The sequence below is a fragment of the Candidozyma pseudohaemuli genome, assembly GCF_003013735.1.
Source record: "Candidozyma pseudohaemuli strain B12108 chromosome Unknown scaffold00003, whole genome shotgun sequence".
Lineage (NCBI taxonomy): Eukaryota > Fungi > Ascomycota > Pichiomycetes > Serinales > Metschnikowiaceae > Candidozyma > Candidozyma pseudohaemuli.
This window is the reverse complement of record NW_020194437.1, coordinates 452,609-466,971: the sequence shown is the minus strand read 5'-3', so window position 1 is coordinate 466,971 and position 14,363 is coordinate 452,609. Positions and strand designations below refer to the sequence as shown.

Genomic DNA, 14,363 nt, shown 5'->3' with positions numbered 1-14,363 from the left:
CGCAAGGCTCAGCCAGATCCGAGTAGTCTTGACGGGGATTTTCCCACCCCAAAGTTGAAACGACAGTTCGACTAAGTATAGCGATTGATATTCATGAAGCGTTGCATGGCCTGCGGTGGCCGACACCCGGTAGCAAGGAAGGTGAGATTCTGCAGGAAGAATGTTTGGCAATTGACCCAATGCGGCGGTTATTTCTCTCAATGCGTCAAAACATCTGACGCCGGATGAGGCAGGTCACCGATTTTTTTGTATGTATCTTCTGCTCGTGCCCCCGAGGCTTCTGCGCGCCCGCCTGGGGCTGTTGGAAGCCTTGCTCTGGCTTTCTGTGTAATCATGCCGAGCGTCATTTGCAACTTTTTGGGCAAGTCACTGGCCTGCCGCAACGTCCCGTATTCTTGTTGGAAAACGTCACAGACGTGCCTTTCACGTACAAAGGTCGGTTGCTTGCAGCCGTTCACTGCGGAGTGGCTGGGTATAATCGGGGGGCCAAGACAACCTTCGTCAACCGGCTTGTCCACGAGGGAGGGGGCAGCCCGCATTTCCCATTTTCTAGATCGCTTGCTAGATCCAGATGGTTTTGTTTCTAACGCCGCCGTTGCACAAGCCTGTCTGTTTCATTGCACTTCCTTTGTTTGGGCATTGCCCGTTACGTCACTGCGCGAAGCTTCCTCGCATTCTGCTTGCGTTTTTTCGCAACCATTTCCTTCTTTATGCTCGATCAGCGCTATGCTTGCGCATCAAGAACCGCCTCGTCAATGACATGTCTTTAAGCTTTCGCCTTGGTCCAGCCGTGTAACGTTTGTGGAGAAAACTAGACCTTCCCCTCCTTGTTCTACAGTCGGAAGGGTGTAGGTGGGCATCACCACCAGTCATGTGCGGTGGGAATGCGCAGCCTCAAGCAAGCCTCCCGAACTGCTGCCGGGTCTAATTGCTGATGGTCCGGCTGTGTTTGATACCCGAGGTGAAATTTAGGCTTGGCTGCTCGTCTGTTACAAACCATTTTTTTTACTCTGCTTGCTTTGTGGTTGCAAAACGTCTTTTCACCAACACCATCAACAAAGGCCTCTCTGTTGTTGTTATCTTTACCTTCCTGTAGCTCTGCAGCTGCTCATTCCACCGAAGGCAAGCACGGCTCAACTTTCCGCATCTCGGCACCACCTCGTCAGTAGTGAGATTGCAGAACGCAATTTGAAAACAACCAAAATATCCACACTTTTGGCTGGTCTAATCCTCATCACCTTCCCACTTCTTGCACCAGCCGTACCACGTCCGCTCAAGACATTTCTTGGGCTTTTCGCTTTCGGTCGGTGTGCTAGTAGCTGAATCTGTAGGCGTCGAGCTTTGTGTGGAGCTTGACTTTGGTGGTTTAGGTTTGAGCGGATGAGGAAGTCTAGGTTCGTCCGGCTCGTTGTCATCTTTACTGATGTATCGCCAGTTGAAGCAGTCACGGCACGGTGGCTGATCCACGCACGTAGCCGTCTTGTTGTACTTGAGGATGATTTCATCAATGACAGTGTGAATACGGTGGTTCAACAAATTGACATGCCAGCCTAGGTCGCCAACCACATCGTAGACACAAAGCTTGCCCGTGTGGCATGCGGTTTCCATTGCATACCCTGCTACAGAGCATGACGAGGAGGCGCCGTTGCAAACGCCCATAAAGATAGGATCAGCAGTATTGCCAAAATGCCAGATGTGCTCCATGTGCTTGGGGATTCCTGGGGCCTGGGGAAGATGAAGACGCTTGGTGGCTAACATCTCACCTGGTGCTTCAAAGGCCACAACCGGAAGACCATATGTTCTACCAAGAAGCGAAGCCACGGCTCCACCTAGCGAGTGCCCGGTAACCCAAATGTCGTGGTCCTCAGGCGGGTACAACTTGGTCACGTTACGGTACAAGTCCAACGCAGCCTGGTAGTACCTGTCCTGGCGTAGAAGCTCCTTCTCAAGACAGTCCTGGTTGCAAGTGTATGTCTTTTCGTAGCAGTCACACACCGTAGTCCACATGTACCCCACTCTAGCACAGCAGCACGAGAACAAAAGATTGTCATTGGTCTTGTCGTTTCCTGAAGTCTCGTCCGAGCCTCCACCCGGGAGACCAGCTCCGGATGTGCCCTTTATGCCAATAACCACAGTCTTGGAGTCATTGCTGACGAAAACATGCCCTCTGAGCCCGTCCTCGAGCCAGCCAAAGTTGATGTCTGGGTTCTCCTCGTCCACATCCCATGGATCGCCGACATCTACCCAGTCCAGCTTATCCTTCTCGTCGTCACTCAAAGGTAATCTCACGTAAGCGTTCGAAGAGATAAGGGCAAGCGCCACCACCGAGTCCTTGTCTTCGACATCTGGTAGCAAGACGTCTTGCTCTGGTTCCCACTCAAGCCCGATCCGGTTTAGCTTCTGTGGGTTGCCCTTGACCTCCATGGCGTACTGGAGATAGGAATCTAGAAAATGCGGTGTGTGACGCTCCTTGAGTCTTCTGAGCCGAGCTGGCTTCTCTGCTGTCTTGATCTGAAGTTGTGCTGTCCATGGGTCTTGATCTTTAAAAAGCCTGGATGGTTCCTCCGATGCTAGTACGGAATCAGCGTTGTTTGGGTCAACCGGTTTCTCCGGTGTATGCTGGACTTTCCATTGGCGATTTTCCAACACCTCAGGCGTCACGTCCAAACGACGGTGGATCTTATTATACTTGCCAGCTCCGTGGTGAAACACATGCTTGAGGCGGAACTGAGACGATCTCTCAGGTTCAAGAATCGCCTCCACGGAAGGCTGTGGCTCAGGAACTGATTCAAAAAGCCTGTAAAGGTATGTGAGGAAGGCTCCGGCAATAAGGATGTGAATCACTCCTTTGAATATTCTATATCTTGTATTGCTTCGCTGTAGGGGTTGCTTCTCGCTGAACATGCTGAGATAAGTGTAGTTGGAGTTCTTATCGGAGTGCACGCAACTACCGTGTATGACAGCCACTGTACACCGTGCCCAACAAAGTGTAAATCCCGGAATTTGGATTTTTAATTTTGATGGACCTTCGATATCCTTCTTCTCAAAGGAAGTTAAAAAGTACCATAGTCGGTTGTAGGAAGGTCCAGAAGGCTCATTATGTGTCTTGACAGTGCATCAAAATGGCTGCGAAATAGGTCTTATGCCCCAAGCTCTAGACTAGAAGGAGATAGGTGAAGTAAATTTTTAAGTACCGCTATTGAAGATTCCTTAGTTAGTGGTCTGTGGGTGTTCTTTTATTTTTTCGACTTACTGTGCTTGTTGAGCTACGTTAATATAGCTAGGCTCAGTTCGTGAAGCATACATGGAATGCAGTCTATACTGTAAGCCGACAATTACTAGAGGCTTATGCTTTCCGTTTACTACTTCTTTCGGGTATCTAAATTGTTCTCTTTGTCGATTTCAATGCCACTGGCACGTCGACATGTCTATGTACTTTCAAACGTCTAAACTGTGCTTCAATTCACTCAAACGTCTTTTCAAAAACGTGCCGCAGAGCTACAAGAGCAATGTCCTTAACGGCAGTGGGCGCCTTTCCTGTCTTTTTCTGCTCGACCCGGTAACTGATGTCAAGGATTTCGCCCATTTTGGCAACCACAGTCCGTAAAACGGTCACCGAAAGAACACCCTGATTCTTGTTAACTTCATGAGCAAGAAGAGCCGCAAATACATCGCCACAGCCATTGAAGGAGCACTCAATCCGGCGAATGTCAACAGAGAATATCTCCACTGTGTCGCCTTTCTGAGCCAATGCAAATGAAGCCATTTTGTCGTCCAACGTGATGGACGAAAGCACCACGTACGGCACCTTATAGATTCTATTGAACTCTCTCAATGCCTTCTCAATAAAATCCCGGTCGTCTACCTTTATACCCGTAAGAAGCTCCAACTCAAACTGGTTCGGAGTCATCAAACTGACCAAGCCTTTCTTCAAGAATTCCTCATGGATAGGCACCACCTCTTCTGGAACATAGAGACGCCCGTTGTCGCCCAAAACAGGATCCACCACAATCATCATGTCAGGATTGGTCTTCTTGAGCTGCTCTATATGTTCGTATACCACCTTCAACATGCCTGCACTGGGACAGTATCCGACCAAAGCAGCTTTATATGGATTATTTGTGTCCTCGATTCGCCTAAGACCCTTGAATAATTCATCAATGGTGTTGGGATCAGACTTCCGTCCGGCAAAAGTACCGTATCCTGGATGGTTCAGGAAATCAGTGGTATTTATGGCATCCACGTCCCATCCTAGGTACTGCAAAGGAAAAACCACGCTTCTGTTGCCAACATACCCATGGGCCACATGCAGTGACACTGATAGAAGCAGTTTTGTCTCTATGGTCTCCATGAGTAGTTGGTCCAATGCTCACCGCTGGATTACAAGGTCTGCACGTGATACCAATACGAAAAGTGGACCAGAACCCTTCCAATTTCCCAAAATATCTTTCTGCTTCAAAATATAATAAAATTTATTTTCACCATTTTCGGAAGGCGTTGTAACTTGTAGTAGGATGCCTTGTTTCGGGGTGTACGGGTGCGGGTCCAAGTCTGCAACGTCGCTCTCTACATCACCAAACCAAAACCCAAAACACTCGCTAAACTCAATGTCCGCCAAAAAAGCAGCCGTATTGAATACTGGCTACCCGATATTCGGTATCAAGTTTATTGATAATAAGACCGTTTTGGCCGTGGGCGGCGGTGGCGAAGGCAGTAATGGCGTTCCTAATAAGATCACAGCAGTCAAATGCAGTTTGAAGGTGAAAGACCAGAATAGAAGATTACAGAAATACCGTGAGATCACCTTGCCGCCAAATGAGGATTCTCCAATGTGTGTTGACGCTGCTAGGACCATTGGCGACGACGGTAACAAGAATAACATCTTCGTTGGATGCAACCAGTCTACGGCGTTGATCAAAAACATGAACGTGAACAACAACTTGAGAAAGTATGGGTTCAGCGACGAGGAGCATTTACTGTTCTTGGACGCTGTTCAATATGAAAACGCTGTGCTGGCAGAATCAGTGGGCGAATACCCAAAGATCATCAGCATGTCGCCAGAGAGTGAAATTGGTGCTTTCATGACATCCCACTTACCATCTGAAGTATCCATCTTCAGACCTGACAGTTTGGAGTTGGTGGCAAAAATACGTGCTTCCACCGAGGGGGAGGTCAAGGACTTCCAGGTTAGCCAGGACAATGGCAAGTCGTTGTGTCTTGTGACCTCATCCACCATTGAGGTGATCAGCACGGCCACTGGTAGGCCCGAGTCCTCGTCTGCTCAGGCCGATAAAAAGTCTATAAAGGTTTTGGCCAAGTACAATCTCTCGAAGATGCGCTTCATTTCGGATACTAATATTGTTGTGACAGGCGCTTTGAAGAACGGTAAAGGAACTGGCATCTTGCGCTACGACATTGTTGACCACAAAGTTGTTCAGGAGTCTCTTGTGACAAAGAAAAATGTATTGGTGGTTGCCATGGACGTGTCTGTTCCCCAAAACCTCATTGCCTTGGCTGGCAACGATATCTGCGTCACTTTCCTTCGATTGTCTGACTTAAAGGTGATTTCCACCGTACCAAAATTGCATCAGTTTGCGCTTACCAGTTTGAGCTTCTCGCCTAGCGGCACCAAGTTAGCCTCCGGAAGTGCTTCCCAAACCTTGAACGTCATGCCCATCCCTCCTAATTTTGCCAAGGGATCCTCCTTCGTGTGGTCGTTCTTCAAACTTTTAATGTTCTTCTTTGTCATCGCTGCTGGAATTTTCCTTCAGCAAGCCCTTCAGGCGGGTCAGCTCGACCAATACATTCAGTTGCTTGAGCAGTATATTGGCCCCATTGACCATTACGTGGATCTCTCCAAAAAACACGGAGGACAGGTCTACGATAAAGCCCAGGTATACGGTAAGGTGGCCCTCGAGTTGTCTCAAAAGTATGGCAGCGAATACTACGACAAGGCCCAGGTGTATGGTAAAATTGGGTACGAGGTTCTCAAGGACAAGTCGGCTTACGGTCTTGACTTGATAAAGGAGAAACTCAACCGTGACAAGCTCGACAATGGTGATGATACCAAGCAATTCTTCACCATGACCGACTGGGAAGATAAGCCCGAGAACTTGGTGCAAACTGAGACTGCCACTACCGCAGCACAGCCAAATGATACCCTTAATGACATTGTCTCAGAGGTCACCAAGGCTGTCGACCACCTCACCAACGCCGAAGGCGAAATTGACACTGACTCTATTATTAGTGAAGCTGTGGCACTTGAGATTAGCACCTTAGACACTGTGGTCCCTGACGAGGAGCCACTGTCCGTCGAATCTATAGAAGCAGAGACTCAAGAGACTGAGTCAACTGAAGACCAAGCTGTCGAGACTGAAGTGACCTCGAAAGATGAGCCCGTTGAGTCGGAATCCAGTGTCGATGAGCCCTCCTTAGAAACCCCTCCTGTTGAAGAGTCCGAGCAGCAACCAGAGTCTGTCCCTGAAGAGTCAGAGTCCTTCGCCGGCACTGTTTTGGAAGACGTCGGTGAGGTTCCAGAGCCTACCAACATCCCCGTCGAGGGTGAAGTCGAAGATATTCCAACTGAAGAAGCCGCATTTGAAAATGCGGAGCCCGAAGTTGTCATCGAGGAGGAAATAACGCCTGAGACAGTCTCAACTGGTGTGCCTGAAGTGTCTTCGAACAATGTTGAAGAAGCTGAAGATGTCGAAGCTGAACAACCAGAGGTGTCTCTCGAGGCACCTGAGGTAGCTGAGGCAGAAATCCCTGAGCCAACTGAGGATTCTCTGGAACAGGAAACCGAAATCACCAGCACCAAGAGTTCTGCTGCATCTGAGCCTGTGGAGGAGCCTGTCGAGAAAATCGCAGAAGAGAGTGACCCCGTCGAGGAAATCGAGTCTCCTGAAATTGCTGAGCCAGCAGTAGAGGAAGTGAATGGCTCGACCCCTGATGTTTCTGTGGAAGAGCCAATTGAGCAGCCTATTGAGCAAGAAGTCGAGGAGGAGGTTGAAGACACTGCGACAGTGGAGAGCTCTGAAGTCTCTCTGGAGCTCCCAACCGAGACTAGCTCCACAGCATCTGATGTTGCTCCAGAAAGCGAATCAACCATCGAGACTGAGCAAGTTGCTGAAGCTTCCTCGGAGCCCACTAGTGAGACTCTGGATGTTACCACTGCTGAACCAGTCAGTGAATCTTCCATTGAGCCTAGTGAGGAACCCGCTATTAATCAAGAAAGTGAAGTGTCTGCTGAGCCTACTGTCGAGTCCATCGAGGAGCCTGTTGTCGAGTCCATCGAGGAGCCAGTTGCTTCATCTGATCAGCCCGTGGAGCCTTCTTCATCTTCCATCGAGTCAGAATCCGAGCCAATTGTGGAGTCTCCTGCTCCAGCTGAGGAGTCGGTTCAGTCGTCATCCGAACCAGTCAAACCCTCCGTTGAGTCGAAGGTGTCTGAGAAATCTGAGCTGTCTGTCCCAGAAAGCATCCAGACGGAAACGTCTTCAACCAAGAAAGCTGCCTCTACGGCCTCCTCGTCTGAGGAAGCCCCATCCACCGAATCCTACCTGTCTGCCTCTCAGAGTGCAGAGGAGGAACCCCAAAGTGTGTCCACAGCAACCGAGGCCCTCAGTGAAGCCATGTCTAAGCTTTCCTCCGAAGTCAGCTCCCTCAAGTCATCCGCTACTGCCGCCGCCCACGACGAGCTTTAAAAACAAGCATTTTAAATAGAACGGTGTGGGTGCGTTTTGCACCCAACTTATCTCCTGCACTCGATCCACCGATATGAGTTACTACGATGGCACCGCGATACGCGATGTGAAAAACCACCAGTGCTCCGCTAAGCAAATACCCTTATAAATAGATCGCTCCTTATGAGCAACAAGCATACCGATCCGTCCGACTGGGAGGCGTCGAAACTACCGCGTCTCAGTCAGTTGGACTCTCTCCAGCGTTGCTTGATCTGCAAAGATCTCCTCAAAGCTCCAGTGATCACATCGTGCAACCACACTTTCTGCTCCCAGTGCATCAGACAGCATCTAATGGCCGAGAACCTGTGTCCATTATGTAAAACAGAGCAGTTTGAAAGTAACCTCAAGCGGAATATCCTTCTCGAAGAGATAGTATTGTGTTTCGAGAGACTACGACCAGAGCTCTTGGATCAGCTCAAGGCAGATGAACCGCCTGAACCGGCTCCGGCCAGATCTACAGAATCAGCGTCTGAACCTGAAGTTATAGAAGTGTCGGACGAAGATTCCAAGCCCGACAAGATCCCTGCTGACCATGTTCAGTGTCCTGTCTGTGGCCAAAGCATGACTGCCGAATTCCTCCAGAGAAGCCATATTGACGACTGTCTTAGTGGCAAAAAGGCCAAGGTACCTCCTGCTCCACGACCCGCCAAACGGCCCAAAGGCATTTCGTCGTTTTTCCAGCCCAGAAAGCGTCAGGATGTCAACCACTCGTCCTTCTACTTTTCCCAGCCAGAGAAGCACCGGCACGAGATCAAGAAGATTCCCAAGATCGACTTTGCGTCTCTTGCCACTCCGAAAATCAAGGAAAAGTTGGCCCAGCTCAAACTTCCTACTAACGGCACGAGGGCGCAACTCGAACTCAGGTACAACCACTACTACGTTTTGCACAATTCCAATTCAGATAGCTCCCATCCTGTGAGTGACTTGACGCTACGGCAAAAACTCCTACAGTGGGAAAAATCGCATGCTGCGTTTCTGGCGGCAGCGGCTCCTGGTGGGCTTTTTGGCGGCTCCTTGAGCCACAAGACCGTCAGCGATAAGGACTTCCCTGTAGACCTTTGGTTGAACACTTACAAAAAAGAGTTTAGGCGGTTGATCCGTGCGGCAAGAAGGACTCGGAAAAAGAAAAATGGAGACGATTCAAGTGACAATGGGCCTGAATCTAGAGGCACGGCTGACGCTGAGGCTGCAAACGGAGAAACTGATAAGGAGGAAAAAAACGGTCAAATCAGTGAAACGACAAGTGCTCGCGAAGGCGAAGAAAATGCACCAGAATTGTCCTTCGATCTTTCCACAAGTTCGCTTTTTGTGACGCCGAAGTAGCCGTGTCGGTTAAAATCCCTCGGAGTCCGGACTTCCCTCAATCATCCATCATTGCGATCTGCCACCCTAACTTTGACAGCCAGTCACAAAACCTTATTTATCGGAAAGCTGACCACGTGAAATATTAGCTTCTAAAGCAGCACGTTCTCATTTCCCATTTAACGCCATTTGCAGCCATCGCACCACATTGGGATAATTCATCCGCGATCACCGGAGCCTCACACCACCCAGTTTGTTCCATCGTCTCTCATCGTGAGACACACCTTTGTTTTGCATACACTCTTCCAGTGCCCCTCCACCCCTCCATTCCAGGTCGTCACCCCTCCTTACGTACCTTTTTGATCCGGGCCAATTTTAGAAAGTGTGACCTGAACTCCCTCTTGCTCCATGAGAGACGAATCGTTGTACTTGACCACCCACGAAACCGCTCTAGCGGTGGTGGCCACGGCAATGAAAAAAGCGAGACTATCGCTAGATACGCTCATTGTGAATCTGTTCATGGGAGGAATGCTCTTCACGTCTGGCGGTATGCTCCACGGCATGATCGCATCCAAGTGCCCTGAAACCTTCAGCACCAACCCAGGCTACATCTTGTTGCTCCAGGGCCTCGTGTACCCGATCGGCCTCTTCTACGTGGTGATAATGGGTGTGGACTTGTTCAACCTGAACATCTTGTTCTTTCTGGTTGGCGTTGCCCGCCGTGCCGTCAGCGTGGTCGATCTACTAATATCGTGGTTCGTCAGCTGGTGGTTCAACTTGGTCGGCAACATCTTCGTTTGCTACATTATCTGTCATTACTCCAAAGTCACGTCCACAGACCTAATGATCGAAGGATCACGATTGATCTTGGACGAAAAGGCCGATCTTGCTTTCCACCAGACACTTATACGGGGTATGGCGGGTAACTTCTTCGTCTGCCTAGCCATCTACCTACAACTCATGGCCAAACCATTGCATGTCAAGTTCCTCATGATGCTCCTACCTGTGTTCACTTTCGTGTCCATGGGCTTTTCCCACTCCATTGCAGATATGTACATGGTGATTATCGGCTTGATCAACCACGACCACATTTCTGTGGGCACCGTCGCGTGGAAAGTGCTTCTACCAGCCTCCCTCGGCAACATCATTGGCGGATCGTTCTTTGGTCTCGTCGTCCCATGGTATCTTCACTTGTTTGTGGTGGAGAGAGACCAACGCAGACTCCACTTGCCTCTGTTTGAGTTGAGAGACGAACAACCCGAATTGAACCAGGACTCTAGAGTGGTTCGTGTTGATCCAAAGGACGAAGAAGAAGCTGAGGAGGAAAACGAGCTCGAAGATGAGAAGAAGGAAGCCCGCGAAGAGAAGGGCGACCTGGACTCTCTCGATAGCTCTAGACTCGGCACCGAGCTGCATGTCCCCGTCACTGGCTTGTACAGACCTTCTACCGGAAGATCTACACGGTCTACAAAGTCGTTACGCAAGAAGAGATCCTACAGATCACCCAACAATGTCTTCCCAGTCTATGGTATGGAAAGTCCACGTGAACGGGAACACTCAATTGCCTCGGGAAGACTTAGCACGGACGATTTCTTTGATGCCACTGAAGAAGACGATGAAGGTGCAGCATACCTTGGTGACCAGATTAGAAGAACCCTATCTCGTCAACCTACTAGGCGGTCTAAGGAACGCGACCTTGAGGCTCAAGGGCTGCACCCATCGCAAGACAGCCGGCAGTCTGTTTCTACAATCAACATACCGAGACAGCTCCGGAGCTTCTCTTTTGCCAGCAATAGAAGGGCAAGCCGACACGAGCTTGAAGAGCTCAATTCAAGGTTTAACAGAGCGGGCATCACAGAAAGAGCAGCTAATGCTGCGAATGAAGCGGCCGGCACTTCTGATTTTGTTGGTCGTGACCGTGCTCAGCCCATGAAAATGACCCGTTCCCAATCGACACTAGGCCCCACGTCAGTGGTGGACGAAGAACGTTCAAGCACACCTACATCGGTTGCAACAGTGCAGCCCTACGATCCAACGAACGGTCGAAGGCGACCTGACGAAAGTCGTTAGCATTAATAGCATAATTTATTTTAGTTCATGAACAACGGAGTAGATAACAAAAAGCCAAGGAGGACTTTGGGTGCAAAATAAAAAAAATTGGACGAGACAGGATTCGAACCAGTGACCTTCTGCTTGCAAGGCAGACGCGCTACCAACTACGCCACACGCCCCAATTTGGAAGCTTTGTAATGCCGCCAAATTATATCGTACTATAAAATTGGTGATTTCAACAGCTGAAATCATGAATTTTGGGTTTTCCATTGCATTATACTTTAAAATTTTCATAAATTTGTCTCATTTTACCGGAAAACCTCTCCTCAGCGAAAAATCACAGAAAAACGTTATATCTCAGCAATGGACCCGAATTCAACTCTAAAAACACTCTATACGTAATTTTTACACCAAAAACTTTACTCTAGTTTATTTTCGACCCCCTATGTCACTCTGGTGCTGGGAAAAGTTGCAAAACGTTTCTCGATTCTTGATACTCCTGCATGGCCACACCACATAGGGCCCTAAGATGAGCATCGCTGAATTTTTAGATCTACATCTCCATAGCATAATTCAATGAACAAAGCAGCAGACGCCGCCTACGTTGACGACGAGTGTCAGTGGGACTCGCTCAACCTTGATCCCCGCATTATACAAGCCGTGGATCATCTCGGCTTCAAAAATCCCACTCTTATTCAGTCCAGTGCCATCCCATTGGCTCTAGAAGAAAAGAGAGACATTATCGCCAAAGCAAGCACTGGCTCTGGAAAAACCGCAGCTTATATGATTCCTGTTCTCCAGAACTTGCTTACGGCTGAACAGGAAAAATGTGTCAAGAGCATTGTGCTTGTTCCTACGAGAGAATTAGCTAACCAGGTGGCTCAATTCACCGAGAAGCTTTTAGTGTACAGCAATCAGAAGATCAGCGTGGTGAACCTCTCCAGTAATATTTCAGAGCAGGTTTTGAAATCTTTGCTCACGAACAAGCCAGATATTTTGGTGGCCACTCCAGCCAAGTTGATTCAGGTGCTTCAGGATAACGTCAACCTGAACCTCATAGACCTTTCAAAAACGAGGCACTTGGTTATTGACGAAGTTGACTTGGTTCTTTCTTACGGCTACATGGAAGATTTGGAGCAGCTTGAGGCCTTTTTGCCTGTCAAGACAAACTTGCAGACCTTTTTGATGTCTGCTACTATAAACGACGATCTCAACGACTTGAAGAGCCGGTTCTGTTCAAAACCAGCTGTGCTCAAGCTCAATGAGGATAACTCTGCTAACGATAAGCTCGTGCAATACTACGCCAAAACCACCGAGTTTGACAAGTTTTTGCTCGCATACGTCATTTACAAGTTGAATTTGATCAAGGGCAAGTCGCTTGTCTTTGTTAATTCCATCGAGCGTGGGTACCGTTTGAAGTTGTTCTTGGAGCAGTTTGGTATCCGTTGTTGCATTTTGAATAGTGAGTTGCCTGTCAACTCTCGTTTGCATATCGTTGACGAGTTCAACAAGAACGTCTACTCATTGCTCATTGCTACCGATGAGACAAGCGACTTTACAGTTGAAAAAGATGAGGGTGATGAAGAGGAAGAGGCCACAGAGCAGTCAAAGAAATCGAAGGCCAAAAAGGATAAGGAGTATGGTGTGTCTCGAGGAGTTGACTTCAGAAACGTTGCATGTGTGCTCAACTTTGACTTGCCAACCACAGCTAGAGCATACGTTCACCGCATTGGAAGAACCGCCAGAGCCGGTAAGGCTGGTATGGCTTTGTCGTTTGTGATTCCAGAGAACGAGGTTGGCAAGCATAGAGTTGCAACTTTATCTACAGCCAAGAAGGACGAGAAGGTGCTTAAGAAGATCGTCAAGCAGCAACTGAAAAACGGTCTCGAGATTAAACCTTACCAGTTTGACATGAAGCAGGTTGAGGGTTTCAGATACAGATCAGAGGATGCTTTCAGAGCTGTCACTGGTGTTGCTATCAGAGAAGCCCGAATTTCGGAGTTGAAGAACGAGTTGATTAACTCCGACAAGCTCAAGCGTTTCTTCGAAGAAAACCCTCAAGACTTGGCCTCCCTTAGGCACGACAAGGAGTTGCATCCTAGCAGAGTTCAAGCACAGTTGAAGAGAGTTCCTGAGTACTTGCTTCCGGCCAGTGCCAGGGCCGGTCCTAAGAAAGACCTTGGTTTCATCCCATTCACGAAAAACAAGGTTAGAAAGCATAAGAAGAAGGGCGGCCGTAAGTCGGACCCGTTGAAGAGAATCAGGTAATGCGTGTATTATGCTATTCTGCTGAGGATCATGTTCCAGATCAAGTTTGCAACACAATTGCTGATGAACATCAACAGCTGCGGAATGAAGACAAACATGGCAATGGACACAAATGGCCAGTAGCAGTATGAGATGCTCAAGGCTGTGAGGAAGGTGGAGAAGCTTGGAGATGGGTGACCCGGTTCGGCCACATCCCACACTTTACCGAGCAAGTGGAATGTCAACTGGAAGGAGGGGGCGCCGATCAACTGATCAATCAAAATTCTATAGAACACAGAGTCCACTCTGGCCACAAGAGTGTCGATCCACAAGGCGGTGAAACAGCCGTTGATGCATCCCCATATCAAGAATTTAAGCAACTTCGAAACCGATAGTCTGCCCTTGTAGAGCTGGTTCATGGACTGAGCTAGAGCTGCCGTTGATGCTCCCAATAGCGTAGGAGCCAAGAACAGGTATAGCAGAACAAGCTTGGTGTAAGATGAGTAGATCACAACGGATGCAATAGTCTCTAGTAGGATATGGAGCCATATTTTGCGACGGTTTTGCGGGCTCAAGCGGCCCTCTGGTTTTTCAAATTCAAAAAACGGTTTGTGCTTCAAGTCTGAAAGCTCTATACTTTCGGGCATGAACCACTGGTGGTTGAAGTTGTTTGGAAAAAGCTATCAACAAATCGCGCATGCATAGTCTAATACGCTTTTCAGATCCAGGGGATGATTTCTTGGCCGTCAGGGGAATGAAAGTCAAAAAAAGAGAACGTGATTTTGGATGGATTTGGAGAGATGTTATTTTGATAGTTTCGACTGTTTAATTCACGCTATTGTGGTCGTTTTCATGCTGTGGTTCGGCTATTCGCATTAGACGAGGCGGTACCTGGAACAGAGCGATCACAAAGCCATCAGCGGGAAAGTGAGTGAAAAGATGATTTGTAGTGATAAGATTTGACTTTTTCTGTTTTCATGGCTTGATATCTACGTTTTCATCAAGAAACTTGTGGTGATT

General features: G+C 48.6%; 7 protein-coding genes and 1 non-coding gene across 8 annotated transcripts; 4 read left to right on the top strand and 4 right to left on the bottom strand.

Moving 5' to 3' along the window:
• Positions 1-1,224: 1,224 nt before the first annotated feature.
• On the bottom strand, positions 1,225-2,904 carry ATG15 (triglyceride lipase; the record flags this gene model as incomplete). The annotated part of the gene is made up of 1 exon (XM_024857362.1): positions 1,225-2,904. One exon carries the CDS (start codon positions 2,902-2,904, stop codon positions 1,225-1,227), a length of 1,680 nt encoding a protein of 559 aa, XP_024714498.1.
• A 559-nt stretch (positions 2,905-3,463) lies between these two features.
• C7M61_001971 (putative pyridoxal kinase) lies at positions 3,464-4,351 on the bottom strand (the record flags this gene model as incomplete). The annotated part of the gene is made up of 1 exon (XM_024857361.1): positions 3,464-4,351. One exon carries the CDS (start codon positions 4,349-4,351, stop codon positions 3,464-3,466), a length of 888 nt encoding a protein of 295 aa, XP_024714497.1.
• Positions 4,352-4,607: 256 nt separating this feature from the next.
• Positions 4,608-7,703, top strand: SEC12 (Sec12p; the record flags this gene model as incomplete). Its single annotated transcript, XM_024857360.1, has 1 exon — positions 4,608-7,703. The coding sequence occupies one exon, from the start codon at positions 4,608-4,610 to the stop codon at positions 7,701-7,703; it is 3,096 nt and encodes a 1,031-aa protein (XP_024714496.1).
• Positions 7,704-7,865: 162 nt separating this feature from the next.
• RAD18 (E3 ubiquitin-protein ligase) lies at positions 7,866-9,065 on the top strand (the record flags this gene model as incomplete). Its single annotated transcript, XM_024857359.1, has 1 exon — positions 7,866-9,065. The coding sequence occupies one exon, from the start codon at positions 7,866-7,868 to the stop codon at positions 9,063-9,065; it is 1,200 nt and encodes a 399-aa protein (XP_024714495.1).
• A 387-nt stretch (positions 9,066-9,452) lies between these two features.
• C7M61_001968 (uncharacterized protein) lies at positions 9,453-11,114 on the top strand (the record flags this gene model as incomplete). Its single annotated transcript, XM_024857358.1, has 1 exon — positions 9,453-11,114. One exon carries the CDS (start codon positions 9,453-9,455, stop codon positions 11,112-11,114), a length of 1,662 nt encoding a protein of 553 aa, XP_024714494.1.
• An 88-nt stretch (positions 11,115-11,202) lies between these two features.
• Positions 11,203-11,275, bottom strand: C7M61_001967. Its single transcript has one exon. It is a non-coding gene; the product is annotated as a tRNA-Ala (tRNA).
• A 397-nt stretch (positions 11,276-11,672) lies between these two features.
• Positions 11,673-13,318, top strand: C7M61_001966 (ATP-dependent DNA/RNA helicase; the record flags this gene model as incomplete). Its single annotated transcript, XM_024857357.1, has 2 exons — positions 11,673-13,278; positions 13,314-13,318. 2 exons carry the CDS (start codon positions 11,673-11,675, stop codon positions 13,316-13,318), a joined length of 1,611 nt encoding a protein of 536 aa, XP_024714493.1.
• Positions 13,319-13,372: 54 nt separating this feature from the next.
• Positions 13,373-13,990, bottom strand: C7M61_001965 (uncharacterized protein; the record flags this gene model as incomplete). The annotated part of the gene is made up of 1 exon (XM_024857356.1): positions 13,373-13,990. The coding sequence occupies one exon, from the start codon at positions 13,988-13,990 to the stop codon at positions 13,373-13,375; it is 618 nt and encodes a 205-aa protein (XP_024714492.1).
• Between the last annotated feature and the right edge of the window lie 373 nt (positions 13,991-14,363).